The following is a 19,173-nucleotide window of genomic DNA, read 5'->3' as shown; positions in this document are numbered from 1 at the left end:
GGAACCCAGACCCGACCGCAACGGGTCAATAACCCCCGACTATCCTGAACAAACTAGGTATTCTCACCCCGAATCCTCTCCAGCTTCCAATTTTCCTAACACATACCCTCAGCCTGAGCTTCCCTGATCAAGCCCACAAGTGGGGAATCCACTGAAATCCTCATGCATGTTACTAAAGTAGAAGATCCAACTGACTTGCGCCTCAGAGTGTCGGCAACCACATTCTCTTTACCTGGGTGGTAAAGGATCTCACAGTCGTAGTCCTTGACTACATCCAGCCATCTGCGCTGTCTCATGTTCAGGTTCGGCTGATCCATGATGTGTCTCAGGCTCTTGTGGTCCGTGTAGATGGTACAGCGGACCCCATATAGTGAATGTCTCCATATTTTGAGAGTAAATACCAACACTCCTAACTCCAGATCATGGGTATGGTATCTCATCTCATGCGGCTTCAACTGTCGCGATGCATAGGCTATCACCCGTCCTCTATGCATGAGGACCGCTCCCAGTCTCGTGATGGATGCATCACAAAACACCACAAAATCCTCAACTCCCTCCGGGGGATTCAAGAATGGAGCCTCGCATAGTCGCTGTCGGAGGGTCTCAAACGCCCTTTGCTGCTCAGGGCCCCACCGGAAATCCACCCCTTCCTCGTCAGACGAGTGAGGGGTACTGCAATCTTGGAGAAATCTTGTATGAACCTCCGGTAGTACCCTTCCAATCCCAAAAATATCCTAATGTCTGAGGGAGATTTCGGAACCTCCCACTGCATAACCACCTCGATTTTGGTCGGGTCGACCAAAATCCCCTCCTGGTTAACTAGGTGTCCATGGAACTGAACCTCTCGTAACCAAAACTCACACTTTGAGAACTTGGCATAAAGTCGTTCTCGCCTCATAAATCCTAATAACTCCCATAGATGCTCCTCATGCTGCTCTTGGGTCTTGGAGTACACCAAGATATCATCTATGAACACTATGACCGAGCGATCGAGCATCGGCCTGCAGACCCGATTTATTAGGTCCATAAATACTACTGGCGCATTGGTGAGCCCAAAAGGCATCACCACGAACTCGTAATGTCTATAACGAGTTTGAAACGTGGTCTTCTCCACGTCCTCCTCCCTAACCCTGACCTGATGGTACCCAGACCTCAGTTCTATCTTGGTTAACCAAGATGCTCCCTGCAACTGATCGAAAAGATCATCTATCCTCGGGAGTAGATAACGGTTCTTCACCGTCAACTTCTTCAACTCCCGGTAATCAATGCACATCCGGTGTAAACCATCCTTCTTCCTGACGAAGAGTACCGGCGCTCCCCACGGGGAACTGCTCAGACGAATGAACTGCATGCCCAGCAGTTCCTGCAGCTGTGATGACAGCTCCTGCATCTCGGGTGGTGCCAACCGGTACGGCGCCTTAGCAATAGGGGCCGCACCTGGCACAAGGCCTATCCTGAACTCGACCTGCCTCTCCGGAGGCACTCCGGGTAACTCCTCCGGAACACGTCAGCAAACTCTCTGACCACTGAAACCTCTGATAATGAAACTTGATCCCTGACCCGCGTATCCACCACATACGCTAAATAACCCACACACCCATGCTGAATGTACTACCGAGCCCTGGCAGTCGAACAAAACCTTGATCCCAATCTGGTACTCTCGCCGTAAACAGTCAATTCTCCCCTACTTGGGGTTCGAACTACTACTCGTTGCTCCTCGCGGTCAATCATGGCACCGAAACGACTAAGTCAGTCCATACCCACAATCACACATACATCCCCCATGGGAATTGGAATCAGGTCTATCGGAAAAGATACTCCAAAAATCTCCAATACGCAACCCCGATAGACCGAAGAAGCGGAAACCTCATGTTCGTTGGTGAGGGAGACTCGCAACGACACTACAACTCTCCCACTGGCAACCCGAACTCCCTACTGAAAGATTGAGAAACAAACGACCGACTCGCCCCCGAGTCAAATAATACCAAGGCAGGTAAGGAGTTCACTAAAAACGTACCTAATCATAGTACAAACATATAAGCATAAAACAGATATAGTTAGTAAGATAAGGGATAGAAACATACCAGCAACCACATCTGTCGTTGCTCTGGCCTCCTCTACTGTAAGCTGGAAGGCGCGTCCCTGGGCCCTCGGGGGCGCTGCTCGACCCTGACCCCCGCCAGTAATCCTCAGTGTAGCCGGCGCAGGAGCCTACGCCGGTTTGGCGGCTAGTAGGGGACACTAGGCCTTCATATGGCCATATGTTCACAATGATAACACAATCTGATCCCAGGAGATGGAGTGTGTTGCCTACAATCCCTAGCAATATGGCCCTGTTTGCCATATTTTTGGCACCCGCTCCCCGATCGGAAAACCCCCGAGTGAGCCTTCCCGCACTTCCCACAAGTGCGGCCTGACTGTCCTCCAGTCCTAGTATCAGCGGTCTTAGACCGCTTTGGCGCCGACTATGACTGTGTTGGGGCCTGCCGCTGCTCCCTCAACTGCATCTCAATCTCCAACTCACGCCGCCTAACGGCCTCCTGTAGATCCAGAAGCGTATCACAATGCTAGGTTGCCACAAACTGTCGAATATCAGTCTTGAGCATGCTCAGATAACGTGTCATCTGAGCCTGCTCAGAAGCAAACTCCGGGCATAACATCTCCCTCTCGGTAAACATACGGGTAATCTCCGCCACAGTCTTGCCATCCTGTCTCAAATCCAAAAACTAATGAGCTAACCGTTCCCGCTCGACCCGTGGAATGTAGCGAGCACGGAACATATCCCTAAACTGCTCCCAAGTGACCGCAGCTCTCTGATCATCCGAATAAGACCCAGTCATCAGTCTCCACCAGTCCTTTTTCCCCGGACCTAAGCAAGTTCAGGGCACATCTGACCTTCTGGTCAGTAGGACACAAGCAAGTGAAGAAACACCCTTCCACGTCAGACAGCCACCTCATGGCTTTGATGGGGTCCTGAGTCCCATCAAAAGTTGGGGCTTCGTGTTGTCGAAGTCCCGGTACTGAAAAGCCCGTCCGGCTCCCAACCCTGCCGCCGATACAGCTGTTGTGGCTGCCGCCTCAGTGAGGGATGCATAACAATCATCGAAATACTCCACCATAGCGGTCTTGATAGACCCAAACATCTCCGACAACTGAGCCCGGAACATAGCAGCAACCTCATCATGTAGGATCTCACAGATCCTATCGTCCATCTTATCTGGCCTCATCTGGCCGATAGTCTCGGGCGCTGTCAGCGCCTCCTGCCCGCCCTCTCCTGATACTGATCCGAATCCAGTCACAAATCGTCGTGTAACCACCATGCTGAAAATATACCAAAAGATATCAGATATTCCATATAACAATCCGGGAACAAACTCCCAACAAAACCGTAGGGGTTGTGACTTCCTTGCTACGCGTATGGGTCCTGTGCTTTCAGTAGTACGTGCCCATACTACCTTCCACACCTATCCATATTTGTCTCAAGTATCATCACAACGCCCTAAAACTATACATAAGCATGGCATGCGCTCAATCCTCACTCCTAGAGGAAGGCTAAATATCTCATAACTGGCAGACTCATCCCAAACAACCCATCCATGAAACTTCCACCAACTCTGCAGCACTAGTGTATGCTAGCCATACATAACGCTGGACCGTATAGACATTCGAATACTCGGTCCTACTCTAAGCCCACAACCAGACAAGGAACATGAAATAAAGCTAAACCAAACATTCTCAAGCTATAAGATCTTAATTATGTAAAGTCGTAATGCATACACTAACAAACTACAGTAATTATGTTAATTTCATTTAAGGAAAACCCTACGCTATCATGCATCATATAATCAGACAATTCTATCATGCAATTCCTGAAGATCCCTAGCCTAGTACTAGCATGTTGTTCTAACATATCACATAAATCAAATACTTCGTAAGGTATTTTGGGGTCTATCTGCGAGCTCTGACTGATCGTACACTTGCATCCTCCTTTATTATTTTGAAAACATTTTAAGAAAATCGTTTTAAAATCTTGTCCTCGGTTTGAGACTGGAGACACGTGAGTGTTTCCTCTAATTCACTCAAACCAAGGCTCTGATACCAACTTGTAACATCCATAAAAAAATCATGTGAAATTTAAACTTTTTAAAAATATTCCTAAACCATTGATTATTACAAAAGTTGTTTCCAAAATAGTTCAGTGTCAAATCATCCCAGGATCAAATCATAAACAACAGGAGGTGTACGATCATGCCTTTTCCTTCCCACGATCATCAGAAGTACCTTAAACAAAATCAACAACTGTAAGCCCGAAGCTTAGTGAGTTCCCCCAAAATACTCATACACACAACAATACACATACAATCACAACAGCATACTATGGGTCCAGTCAACCATCGTGTTGGAATACCCTAGGCCCCAGGCCCTCAACCATCCAGTTGGAATGCCAACATACTATGGGTCCAGTCATCCTCGGGATGGAATACCCCAGGCCCACAACCATCGGGTTGGAATGCCCTCATACTACGAGTCCAATCATCCTCGGGATGGAATACTCACGGCCCACAACTATCGGGTTGGAATGCCCAGGTCTATTGGCACTCGCACAAATCAGATGAGCCTCAACCACCAATCAAACATATGCACATATATATCAGATAATCACACAACAGTCTATAGACAGACAACCGATCTAACAGATCATACGATCATAACATCATCCTATCTACCAGGATACTGATCTGACATATCATAGCAACATAATACCATCCTATCTACCGGGATACCGATCTAACAACTCATACTAGCATAACATATCAGGATAACAATCCAAAAGGGTCGGCCTCGGTGCCTTAGACCCTTGAGTATAGTGAGGAAAACCCACCTCACAACTGTCGAACTGAAGTGATAAGCTCAAACTCTCGAACCACAGCCACGAACTCCACCACCAATATTTACCATAAGCCCATTCCCATAAATTTCCAAGTTACCAAAATACCCCCATAAGTCAACTGGTCAACCCTTGGTCAAAGTCAAAGTCAACAGTCCAGGTTGACCCAACTCGTCGAGTGCAGCTAACAACTCGTCGAGTTCCTTAAGGGTTCAGAAGGTCATAAAATCCTCACTGACTCGCCGAGTTTACTACCAACTCATCGAGTCTATGCGTGTTTAGAAGTCGAGGAAACCCTAACTGGCTCGTCGTGTCATCCTACTGACTCGCCGAGTTCATACAAAAACCTTCGAGGCTAATCTTCATCGGACTCGCGAGTTGGCCATGCAACTCATCGAGTCTCTTCAGTCCTTTCTCTATTCAGATGCTTATAAGCCACCCTAAAGCTCCATATTGCAGATCTGAGTTCCTAGAGCATGCTTCCCACGTAAAGTTGCAAACTTTACGTACATGCAAGGTGCTAATGGCCAAAATTAGGCTAGAGAAGAGGTTCTAAGTGAGAATAAGGCAGTATCTTGCTAACGGCTGAAACTTTATGACCATAAGAACCAAGATGAGCCTAGATCTGAAGTTGCAACTTTAGATCATGTTCAATACCCAGAATGAAACACCAATCAAGCCAAAATGGCCCTAATTTCAAACATGGAGAGATCTATATAGAAGGAAAGTCAAGGTAACGACTTGTTACCTCAAAGTGATGCTAAAATGGTGTAGGATTCAGGTCCTCAATTGTTCATTGCTCAAAGCTTCTTGATCTTCAAGCTCCTTTCACCAAGATCCACCTTCCAAGCTTAAAACACACAATATGGAGAGAAAATGTGATTTAGGGTTTCTGGACTCAATGGAGGCTGTAAGGGAGGCTAGGGGAGGCTAATTATCCTTTAAATAGGGTGCAAAACCCCAGAAATTAGGGTTTCATCCTCCAGCTCCAACTCTTCGAGTCGGTCCTCCAACTCGTCGAGTTAGTCACTTAAGACCCGCGACCAAAACCGTGCCTACTCGACGAGTCAGGGCATCCAACTTGTCGAGTCGACCTTTTAAAGGGAAATGTAAGACTGAAAAGTTTTTACCTGAGAGTTGGGGTGTTATATTTATACCTTTATCAATACAAAAATGAGTCCTTAGTTCTGGATCTTCAACCTTCCTTCTGCAACTCCAAGTCTTTACTTCCTTCTTCTAGCTTTAAATCACACAAATGGCAAGGAAATAGCTCAAAATCACTCAATGTTGATTAGGGTTTCGAGGTGATGGAGGCTAGGGTGGAGGCCAGATATGCTGCTTAAATAGGGTGCAAGCCCTAAAGATTAGGATTTCATCCAAACTGTCCTACTCGTCGAGTCAGGTTTTCGACTCGTCGAGTAGTTCACTAAAACCCCGCGCATACACTGCCTTCTACTCGACGAGTTAGGGCCACCAACTCGTCGAGTATCCCTTCCAAAATTAATAAAATAATTAAGTTTAAATGCATACCAGGAACCAGGCGTTACATTTTACTCGCTTACTCGGTACCAAGTTAAACGATGACCTTTTAAAATGGTAAACTCATATTTCATTCATTAAAGTAAGAAAAAAACTGGAGTTACATTTTAAAACAAATATGATAAGTTCGTTGGACTAAAATAATATTAACAAATATGATAAGTTCGTTACATTTATCCAATAAATGTCTATGTTTTGTATTATTTTAGGTTATATATTATAACTAATATATTCAACACGTGTTTACATATAAATTATAATAATGTATATACGTGTTTACATATAAATTATAATAATGTATACATGAATAACTGTATTTTACTCTATATATTTTATCAATGAAAATCAATAAAGTTTTAAAATCCCTCATAAAATATTGGAGTTATAGAAAATTGAAATATTTTATAAGTTCCATGCTTTACATTAAAGAAAACCAACTTGATAAGCAAGTTGGAGAAATAAATATATATTTAGTTAAAATATTGGTTTTGATTAAAACATGAAATTTTCTATATGGATTTAATAATAAATATAAAATATAATGTAAATTGAAAAATACCACTTGATGGTGTGGTGTGCCAAATTTGATTTCCAATATCAAACATAAGATAAATTATTACAACTTGATCATTTTGAAAAATACAACTTTGGGTGTGTGACGAGGCATGAAGAACAAAGATACTATTTTGAATTAATTTTAGAAAATTTTAAAAGTAATCAAAATATGTGGAAGGTTTTAATGAAATAAGCAGTAAGAGCATCTTGATCATATTTAATGTTATATTCCATGCACAATCAAATATATGCTTCTTGCTTGCTTGATCTTCCAAATTATATCCCACAAATCACCACCACCATTACCACTTCTTTATCCCCCTCTCCACCGCCACCACCATTACCACCTTTTTATCTCCCCTTTCACTCTCTAAGATGAAAGAAAGATTTTTTCTAGTACAGATTATAAACAAAAAGAACAAATCAATTTTTATATCTAGATGAAGATGAAGGTATCCCAAATGAAATTATACCCAAATCAAACCCCACCATTACAAATTGAACCCACATGACATCATTCCTAGATACAAGAAGATAAATAAAAAAAATCCAAACCCTAATCATTGAAATTGAAAAAAATCCAATCATGACTTTTTTATTTTTTATTTTGACCATTCAATATATGTTAGTTGGTCAATATACTTTTATGTATATAACCTCTTCTATTTTAACAATATTTCAATTTAACATTTTCATTACAACTTAGTTTTAAATATTTTTTATTTTTTTACTATTTAATTATTCTTATTAAGTATTAATAACATCTCATCTATAAAATATAACTTTTATGAGGATGATATAATATTTTTAATGTTTTTATTTTACTTTAGTAATTAACAGAATAATTTTTCGTGTTTTACTTACATAAATAATGAAATGATATATTTATATTTATATATTCCTATTCAATAATTATTTTTGTTAAAAAATAGACTAATTAAATGAAAAGATTTTATAAAACATTTTAGAAAGATAAGGATAAATTAGTAAAGTTTATCAAAAAAAAAACTTTTTAATAAGCTTAACTATTGGAGTAGTATTTTTTGTAGAGGTCAAGATTAATTGAATGGTGATGTGGCACTTATTTATAGTATAACCATTGAAGATACTCTAAGAAATTGACTATATTGCATTAAATGTTGAGGTTCAAATCTATTAAGGAAAAAATATATAGATTTAAAAATATATCTTTTCTATTAAACAAAATATAAAATGTCACTTGTCCCTCTATCAAACAAGATTTTGTATACTTGATATCTTTTCCCATCTTTATTTCCTTGTATTTCCATTTAAAATTTTCCCACGTGTTAAAAGTGTTAAAAAAGATAGAAATTATTTTTTCCATTATATTTGGCAATGATATCAATTATTAATTTCTTTTAAACTTCACATCCCCTAATATTAAGCAATATCTTTATTTTTTAGATGTTTTTTAACAACTGCATCATATATAATTATTGTTGTCATATTTAATATATCAAATTTAATATTTTCACACTATATTTTTATGTTTTTTTCATTAATCATAAACTATATAATATTATTTAAATTTAATAACTATGTCAAATACTACTTGTACATGACAATAATAATCTTAACAGTATACATCAATTATTATTTAAAAAAATTATTTGTAATTATATTATTAAATTATTTTAATTTATAATTTTTGCTATTAACCATGTAACACGTGTTATAGCCTAGTAAAATAATAGACGCGTTTGTAATTAAAGCAACTATTTATTATGCAATGAGTTCATGACAAAATGATTTTTAAAGGTTCCAACATTAAAAAAAAATCAAATTCGATTTTTTTCATACGTTGCCAAAGTGTTCATATATTTCAAGATAAATGATTTCTCATTCAATTTTGTATTATTAGTTTTTTCTAGTCTTTTTGTGATACATACCTTTCAAACATTATTTTATAACAAAAAATACTTCATAATAAAAATCATTATAAAATGTATGTTTTTTTTTCAAATATAGAAAAAAAAATGATTGTTTAATTAAAAATACTTATAAAATACGGTTGTTTTGATTGTTATTTTTTGTTTCAATTTAGTTACTATATTTTTTTTTAATATTTGTAATGTTGACCATTTAACCGCTCAACTCATTTATCGGATGATGTGACATGTTGATGTGTCGGTCGTTGTTGACATTGTATTGTTTGGTTATGTGGCGTTGATAACTGAGTTGATCGATTAAGTGATCAACATTGCAAAAATTAAAAAACATAATTACTAAATTATAACAAAAAATAACACAATGTCAAAATCGATTTTTCATTAAAACATAATGACTTTTATGTAATTTATCCTTAAAATATGTGATAATCACAAAACGAACAAAATTTAAATATAAATGGGTTTTAAACTAATTTTCAAATTATCACATTGTTTGAGATATGTACTTTGGGACACCTATTTTTGAATTTCGAGTTATGGACTTTGGAGTGTACATTTAAAACAAAGGCATTTTGGATCGAGGGCATGGATTTTATCACAAAGCTGTCAAGGACGGCACGAGGGGTTGATTCTATCTGAGTCATTGTTGATAGATTGACCAAGAGTGTGCATTTCATTCCGATCGTCGAGAGTATATCTGCTGAAAAGTTGACCGACATTTACATTCGAGAGGTGGTGATTCGGCATGGGGTGCCGGTTTCGGTGGTTTCAGACTGAGATGTCTGTTTCACCTCCAAATTTTGGAGGAAGTCTCATGAGGAATTGGGGGACTTGGTGCTTCTAAAGGCGACACCTTGGAAGGGTGTCATCCGGTTTGTTGGTGCATGTAAATGCTCCACAAATAATGAGTGTTTATTAGGTTGTATTTTCCCTTATTGTATTTTAGGTGTATTTACTCTCCCTTATATATAAAGGGAGAGGTGGTCACTTTTGTTTTAAAATGCACTTCTTAGCATGTAATCTCTAGAGAGAGAAAGTTGGTGGGTTCTCCCACCCAGGGAGAGTTTCTCTCCCACCATGTTCTTCATGAATATCAATATTATTCTCTCTTTGTTCTTAGTCTTTTTCCATGAACTCATAATATGTTCTTCGTGTTCATACTTACAAAAACACCATTAATCTCGAGGTATCTTACTTTCGCATTCACCGTTCGTTATAAAAATGAGTCTCTACAATTGGTATCAGAGTCGTACCTTGAAGATCTCACGATTAGTTCAAGGGAACGACTCCCGTTCAGTGATTATCTTGTGATTTTTCCGTGTTTCTGCAAGAAAAAAATTTCGGGTTTCTTACCGGAATTTTTTTTATGAAGTTCGTTCTTAGTTCTATCTTCCGGATTGACTCAAATATTAGTAATAAATAAATTGTTGTTGCTGCTGCTTGTTCTATTTGTTGCTGGAAAAAGATGTTCTTAAAAGGTTATTATTTTGCTGTTGAAGAAATAAAGAAAAATGGGAAGAAAAATTAATTTTGTGGTCTCCAAAAAGTTGAAGATGTGCTCCAGGCATTTTATTTATACCTTGGAAATGAGACACAAAAATTATGGGCTTATTATTGTTGAAGATAGTGGAGGAAAGCAACTTTTTCTAGAAGATTTTTTCTACAGCATGTTTATTGTGTTCATCATAAAAGGTATGATATTCATACATTCTATCTTTTATTTGTTGCTGTGAATCTTCAAATTAGTGCATATGTACGTGTTTAAGTGTTTGCATAAAGCATTTTGTCCTTGTTACTCTTTTGGGTAAAGAGTACTCCACTATTTATTCCCTCAAAAAGACAAAAACCATGTGACATTGTCCAATCTCATCACCTTTTGTCCCTAAAAACCTCCTGCACACTCTTCTTTTTGCCTTCCCAAGACCCACTTTTGACTTAGAATGCTTTATAAAAAGATTCCCTCATTAAAATATGAATAAATGGCCTTTGCGGTACCATTTTTCATGGAAAAATAGCATTTTTCGTCATCTGTTCAGCCCTTCTCGGAGCCCCGAACCGCAGCCAAAAACTGCCTACCGGAGTCTCCTAAAAAGTCTCTCAGCATCCCTTCTCAGCCTCTGATCTGAAGCCATACCCGCAGCCTCATGGTCTGCAGCCAAGAGACCGCAGCCCTTTCCCTGCTGACCGAAGTCCATCCTTGAATGTTGATAGAAGACCTCGGACCGAAGCTCGGATCCGCAGCCTCGGACCGCAAGCACGCGCCTACCGCAGCCAGCTTCTTTCGCACCGCAGTCAGCACCTCCGCCTCTGTCTTCGTCCGAACCCATCATACAATCCACCCCATCCGCAACCAACCATGACCCGCAGCCACTCGCCAACCTCCTAGACCCGCAACCTTCAGCCTTCCCTCCTTCATCAGCAGACTTCGGATCTCCCTCCTCCTCCATCCTACAGCTCCTTATTCCTCCTCCCTCCTTCCTTATCCTTCTTCCTTCTTCCTTCTCCTCCCCTCCCCTCCTTTTTTCCTCCCCTCTCATCAGCCCTTCTTTTTTAAAAAAAAACACTCTTATTTTTTTAACTTTTTATTTATTCAGTTTTTTTTGTATTATTATTTTTTTTTCAGTTAATTTTTTTTATTAACGCCAATTATTTTTCATTCAACTATTTTTTTTTTAACATCAATTTTTTTAACACCAATTATTTTTATTTAGCCGATTTTTTTTATTAAAACCAATTTTTTTTATTACACCAATTATTTTTTTAACACCAATTCTTGCCACAACCGAACCTTGGATTGTCACGTTGGTTCATTTCATGCCGGTTATTATTGGAAGAATACTCCTACCGCAGTCGGACTTCATATTATTTTTTTGTGATGCTTGCACCGAAACGGCGATTGATCAACAAAGTTGTTTCGCAATCTTCACTTTATGGGATTTTATGACTTGTCGCTCTTGGATTTTGGTTGACGAATCATGTATCTTGAGCATGTGGACTTTATTCTCTATTGAAGACCACTTCAAGTGTTCCGGCACCGCAGTTTGGATATTTGGATATATTTTTGGCACAACAGATTATTCTCAGCACAGCTTCAGCAACTATGTCACCCGCCTCCTCATGACCGCATGAGTATCTCTTTTACTCTGTCTCGTTTCTTATCGAGACCCTTCATACATCTAGGGAGAGCTTCTCTGTTAGCTCTTGGTATCCGACACTCTCCATCCGATGATTTGTTGATTTTTGATATCCGGTCATTGGTTATCAAAAATAGGGAGATAATATCATCCGGATTTGGTTATTATGATTGTTTGAGTTTGGATTTTTGAAGACTTCTGAAGACGATTATTTATTTAGTGATGCGATGTGGCACTTCTTTTTGGTCTTTACGGATCAAATTTTTGGCATTGTTGGACCATGTTTTTGAACTCACATTATTTTTATCCGGACTTCATTTTATGGATGCTTCACATTTTTAGCAGGTTATTCTTTGAAGAATTTTGGTGTATTATGATTCGAGAACTCGAGATGTTTTTTAGACTTTTGAAGCCGAAGTGTTTCTTTTATTGGATCTTCTACTTGCTCATGGTGACCTCCTTCTTCGGGTGATTATGACTGGTTTGAAGATTTGGATCTTATTTTTTTCTGTTTCATTGGTTGTGCTTTGAAGCCGAAGACCTTCATTTCAGAGACTCATGGCCAGTTTCAGACTTCACAGACACTTCAGAGTTTCAGAGACATTTCAGCACTTGATTTCATTTTATTACCATACTTGCTAGTCGGATTAATGTATTATAGCCTTGTATCATTTATTGGATCTCTCATCATTTGTAAGCATTTAGGGAAAGAATGCTGGTGCATGTAAATGCTCCACAAATAATAAGTGTTTATTAGGTTGTATTTTCCCTTATTGTATTTCAGGTGTATTTACTCTCCCTCATATATAAAGGGAGAGGTGGTCACTTTTGTTTTAAAAATGCACTTCTCAGCATGTAATCTCTAGAGAGAGAAAGTTGGTGGGTTCTCCCACCCAGGGAGAGTTTCTCTCCCACCATGTTCTTCATGAATATCAATATTATTCTCTCTTTGTTCTTAGTCCTTTTCCATGAACTCATAATATGTTCTTCGTGTTCATACTTACAAAAACACCATTAATCTCGAGATATCTTACTTCCGCATTCACCGTTCGTTATAAAAATGGGTCTCTACACGGTTTCGGAAGCGGGGCAAGTTGGGCCCCTGGTTTATTGGTCCCTTCAGGATTACCACCCGGGTGGGTAAGGTTACGTACCGGCTGGTTTGCCTGATGAGCTCGATCAGATCCACAATACCTTCCATGTCTCTCAGTTACAAAAGTGTGTAGTCGATGAGTCGACGGTGATCCCCTTGGATGATATTCAGGTCGATGAGCGTCTGAACTACATGGAGAGACCGATTGCGATTATTGATAATAAGACTAAGGCTCTGCGCAATAAAGACGTGAATCTGGTGAAGGTGCAATGGCAACACCAATAAGGCTGGGAATGGACGTGAGAGCATGAGGATGATACGATGGAGCATTACCCAAACTTGTTTTCAGTTGCGGACTTTAAGGGCGAAGTCTGATTCAAGTGGGGGAGATTTGTAACACCAGTGTTCCAGGTAATTTCCCTTTTTAGCTTCATGTTTTAAAAGTTGGCAAGATTGGCCCTTAGGTTGGGCGTAGGCCCTTGCATGTGATCTCTGGCTCAACCAGGTACGCTAAGCATACGTGTATGTACGTTAGACGTACGCAAGCTGGGAACAAACCCTAATTTTTAGGGTTTGGACCCTACTTAAGGATCATTATGACCTTAAATTTGTCCTTATCTCTAGCCTCCATTCCTTTACACCCTAAGATCAAAAACCCTAGCCTTGGGAGTGAAATTTGAAGCTTTTGAGTGATTTTTGTGTATTCGTGTTTGTGAAGGAAGATCATCAAAGAAGTGGTTCCGCTCTCCAGTCCTTGGATACAACATTTTCTCTTTATTGTGCACCTTTCGGAGCTATAAAGCTCCAACCTTGATGCATGTCTCTTTAGATCTTGATTAAGCTTAGATTTTCCCTCTTTTTGTCCCGAAACCTAGATCTTTGTGAGTATGAAATACCTCAAAGCCTTTAAACTGTCCTTTCAGGCGTTTTAGGGTATTTTAGGTCATAAAAATGCAAGATTGGATCTTGGTTTGCTTCCATGCAAGAGTTATGGAGTTGTAAATGGTTTTTGATTAAATTAAAAAATGAAAATTTTATCCATGATTTTGAGGTGTTACAGAATGAAAATAAAAGAAAATGACATATAAGTGGTTGTAAGAAAATAATTGATTTGTAGGGGTGTTCCTTTGGATGGATTGGTTCGATCTAATCTAATCAAGTAAATTCAAAATGATTTCCTTTTTTAGAACATAGATCCAAATAGTCCATAGTAAATTCCAATCCAATCCAAACCAACCAAATTATAATCTGGTTGAATCGGTTTATGATATTCGGTTTTCAAGAGCTGAGAATTTTTAAGAATATATAACTTTAATATTAGTCAACTTTATAAAAAAAACAATTGTTTAGTTATGAACTAAAAATCATAAACAAGTACTAAAAATATATTATAATTTAGTATTTGGAGAATAAATACATATTACGGTTTTTATTGGATGAGAATTTTGAATCTATTTAATAATAATATAGTAAATTAATAAAAGATTATAAATATATATTAAAATAAAATAAAATATGAATAAATAGTTATTTGTTTTTGGAGTATTTGGTTATTATTTTAAAAACCAAAAAACCAATCCAAAATCTGAAATAATAATTTGATTATGTTGAAAATCAATCAAAAAATCTGAACCATACAATCCAATCCAAATTGTCCAATTATCCAATTTGGTTTTCTCAAAATAATGAACAATCCTACTGATTTGTATGAAATGACTAATTTGTCATTTGCATCATAATTAATATAATGATGCTTACTATATAACGTCTTACAAAAAAAAGTGTTAGTTAGGGACTTCATTTTCTTCTTTAAATATTCATGTAAGAAAAAGGTTAGTAATAAACGCAGTGGCTGTGGGTCGAGTTGAACTTGAATCCCTTAAACATATTCATTGTCTGTTTCCAATGCACAACAACCTTAACAGTGTGTACTACCAGATAAATCTATTTGTCTGAAAGAATCGTCGGAAGTAGGTGTATAGAGAAAGAGGAAGAAGGGCATTTTCATTTGTGTGTTGAATGAGACATTGGATGTCTCCTTTTATATTTAAACATGTAACAACAAATCAATTCGTCATTAAGGAATTAATTGAGGCATTAAATGCCAATAAATATATAATTAATGCATCAGTTACAAAATTCAAACTAGGGACCAAAACTGTCAAGTAGGGATGAGCAAAAGGACCGAACCGGCCGGAACCGGCCCGAACCGGACCCGACCCGGGAACCGGCTTCGGCCAAAATCAAGAACTGAACCGGCCCGGCGGTTCTACCGGTTCCGGTTCTACCAGTTCCCGGTTCCTACCGGTTCTTGTCGTGTCTTCAAATGTTGGAACCGATACTCGAAAAATAGCATCATACGGTTCCGGTTTTTGCCGGTTCTACCGGTTCCCGGTTCCAAAAATCCACAAAAATAACGTCCCGGTCCGACCGGTTCTTCGGTCCATATGTTCATCCCTACTGTCAAGTTTAGGAAAAACAAGGGTTGTGGTCCATGTACAAATTCTTTGATTTTGATCTACGAAATCCAAGATTTGCACCCCCTTGCGCGCGGGTAGGACTTGAAGTAAAATCATAAACACAAACTTGTAACCCTTTCATGCATTCAATCTTATAAACCTAGTTGAGTTTGGTCCTTCTACCAATGTGGGACTCATTCTCACATTCATCTCTTTTGCTAACTTTTTTTTTCAAATACCCGTCTTTGAGAATCGATATCTCATTCACATATACTCCATTTTGGACATATAATATATCGTTTCGAAATTCTCACGGAGGAGAGAACACAAACTCACTTAGAGTTAATTATATATATAACATATGTATATATTTATATATGTTCAAAGTTAGTAAAAATATAAATATTGATATTAAATTTTTCCAACAAAAAGTACAGTACAACTTTGAATTAAGTTCATGAAATTTGATCAATGTAATTTGCTCAGTCTAGCGGTGCAGTGCAAGTGTCATACATGTAACTTCTGTTATATCCACTGAATTCATGAAATTCTCCATATCATCAAACATAATAATCAGGACCCATAACACAACCCATAATAAATGTTTTATGAAGGCCCTAGACTTTTCTGATAACCAAATCTCAACGTTGTGCATGTGCCCTCACAAATCTTTAAAGTGAAAAATAAAGGTCAACAAAATGTTGTCAACAATACTACCTTGTTGTCATATACCTAAATGCATTACTTCATATTCTACCGACGGTTGTGACTTTGAAAAGCTACAACTTAACAACCATGGTGAACCTAACTACTACACATACGTAACACCTAGTTTAATAATAAAATAAAAAAAATCGTTATTTTTTTACTTAAAGGAATTTCGTTGCTTCGTTTTAACATTAAAAAAAATAAAATCAGCCCACTGTTTTCTGAGAAACCGATTACCAGAATCTAAAAGCTCCATGAATCATGTCCTGACACGTGTCAAGACGGTGCGACCTGTCGTTTTCTAATCCCTATGTCCTAGGAAAGGACAAATTCATCAGAACTAAATGCTTGACACGTTTCATGTATATGTTACTCCACGTCTCTCCCTGACAGCAAATCTAGTGAGAGAAAATTTAGAGAGAGAAAGAAAAGCACAAGGGATTTACTATCCACGTGGCAATGACTCATTAGATTCAACTTACATGTTCGTGGCAATTTCTGATTGGTTAAGTTGAAACGCTAGTTTCGGAACTTGTTTTTGTTTTTAAATTTACGTGGGTGATTCAGTCGCCTCCACGTGTCAAACCACACATGTGTTTCATATTTCAAGGGCGTTTTCGTCATTTTATATTGATTATTCCAGGGTAGTTTCGTCATTTTAGAAATCCACATCCTTTAAAACTCTCCCCCTTTTTCTCTTTTCGTCCCACCCGTCTCTTTCTCTCTCATTGCTTCGCCGGCGGGGATATTTATTCATTATTTCCCGGCGAAGATTTGATTTCCAATTAAAGGTTTTTTTCATTTACTGGAATAATCTATTGATGTTTAATTAAAAACTATGGCGGACTCTCAAGATTCAAGCTTTTCAAGGGATTTATTGCAGAGATTTAAGTGCGGCGGAGGAGGGAATCGTTTTCCGGTGAAACCAAAAGAAGAAGCTCATGGGTCGCCGGAAAACGTAGAGCTGAGTTTAGGGTTGTCTTTGAACGGTAGATTTGGGGTGGAACCACAAAGAATGGTGGTTAATGACGCTAGTTTCAACAGAAAGTTGATCCGTGCTTCTTCGGTAAACGATTTCGTGAATTTCTCGGTTGATGTCGAATTATCGTTGTATTCTCCGTTGACGAGGACGTGCTCTCTGCCGCCGGAGATGGAGGCGGAGTGGAGGAGGAGGAAAGAGTTGCAGTCGTTACGGCGGTCGGAGGCGAAGCGGAAACGAGTTGAAAAGCTAAAGAATGTGAGAGTGGTGAAAACGAAAACGGTGGAGGATTGGGAGACAAATCGGAGGAATTTGGTTAACGAAAACGGTCCACCGTCATCGTCACCGTCACCGTCACCACCACCGCCGCATCCGGCGCTGCATTTTTCATCACAAGGATCGATTGGGTCTCAGGGAAGCGGTGGGTCTTCTGGGGTTTCCGATTTGGAAAGTCAACCTTTTCAAGGTAATTATCTAATAAATCCTTGATCTTTTTCTCTATTTACTCCTTGATTCGTGAATCATTTGCATTAATATTTTTACACAAGTTGTATGTAAAATTAAATATTTATTTTGATAATCATGTTAAATATAAAACGGATCTGTTATTTGATTATAAACATAATCTTTAAAAGTACAAAGATTTTCAAGAAACTTGTTACGTGTTCATGTTATCTGATATTGTCTTTTACTATTCTTCTTGTATAGTAATCAATACAAAAAGTGAAAGTCATGATCGGTCGGAGTCAAACAAAGTTGACCGGAGCTCGAAGATCAAATCCGGCCGCGGAGCTTTGCCGGACGTTTTAACGATGCCGTGTGTTTCCACCAAAGTGGAAGGTCCCGATGGCAAAAAGATACAAGGGTTTTTGTATAGATATGGAAAAGGAGAAGAAGTTAGAATAGTATGTGTTTGCCATGGTAGCTTTCTGACTCCGTCGGAGTTTGTGAAACACGGCGGAGGAGACGATGTCGACCACCCGTTAAGACATATCGTCGTTACCCCTTCTTTGTTCAGTTGATATTTAAGAAAATTGGAATACATTTTTGCAATTTTTTTAACTCGATTACTTTTTAGTTTTAAGCTTTTTTTTATTGTCAATTTAAGTTGTTGAAAATCAAATATAATCTGAATCACTTAATGTGTATACATGTAATTCAGTTAGATCTAAATTTAAAGCTTCAAACGTCTTATATAGAAGGGCAAATTAAGGGTAATGAATCATCGTATTCTCAGAAACCAAGTAGCCATTTGGGTTGATTTATTTTTTTTTTTCAACCACGGTTGCTAACAAATTAATATTTAATATGCATCTTCCACAAAATTCTGAAAGAACAATATGATTTTTACACTGGACAAACATGAATCACAAATCAATTAGTTATGAGAATTTCTTGACAAAAATGTTGTAAGTTTTGAAAGATATAAAATTACATAAAAATACATATAAATAGAAGTTTAAATTTGAAACATAAAAACCGAAAATTAAAATCTTATCTCAAAAGTTGTTTGAAGTAATTTATATTATAAGTTTTGGAAAATGATTTAAAATAACTTTTGTATTATAAGGTTTTTTTTTATAAAATAAAAAATTTAGATCATATTATAAATAATTCTTTTTAACATGAAATTAAGCATACAATCAGTTCTTTTTAAAAGTTTTTTCTTCTTTTCTTATCTTTTTGAACGGTTAAATCACGTACAATCAGTACTCATATACATACCTTCGTGGCTTCGTTTTAAACCGGACTTCAGTTGAGAGACACCTTTCAAAGACAATAAAGCAATACTTTTATTGATAGGGTATGGGACATTAATGTCGTGAAAGAGCCTAAGTGCCATCTTCATATTAAGGCTGGATAAACACCATCCTCAATTCTCAATTCAACAATTCTCAATTCAAGTTA

The 19,173-nt window shown here is 38.1% G+C and overlaps 1 protein-coding gene across 1 annotated transcript; it reads left to right on the top strand.

The window, feature by feature from the left end:
* Window positions 1-16,981: 16,981 nt before the first annotated feature.
* On the top strand, window positions 16,982-18,327 carry LOC145109313 (ninja-family protein AFP3-like). Its single transcript, XM_079046460.1, has 2 exons — window positions 16,982-17,731; window positions 17,974-18,327. Exons 1-2 carry the CDS (start codon window positions 17,125-17,127, stop codon window positions 18,285-18,287), a joined length of 921 nt encoding a protein of 306 aa, XP_078902586.1. The 5' UTR covers window positions 16,982-17,124; the 3' UTR covers window positions 18,288-18,327.
* Window positions 18,328-19,173: the final 846 nt, after the last annotated feature.

The sequence above is a fragment of the Lactuca virosa genome, chromosome 4 (assembly GCF_052849685.1).
Source record: "Lactuca virosa cultivar CGN04683 chromosome 4, Lactuca_virosa_CGN04683_v6, whole genome shotgun sequence".
In the NCBI taxonomy this organism is placed as follows: domain Eukaryota; kingdom Viridiplantae; phylum Streptophyta; class Magnoliopsida; order Asterales; family Asteraceae; genus Lactuca; species Lactuca virosa.
The sequence above is the reverse complement of the archived record's forward strand: the minus strand, read 5'-3'. Positions and strand labels throughout refer to the sequence as shown.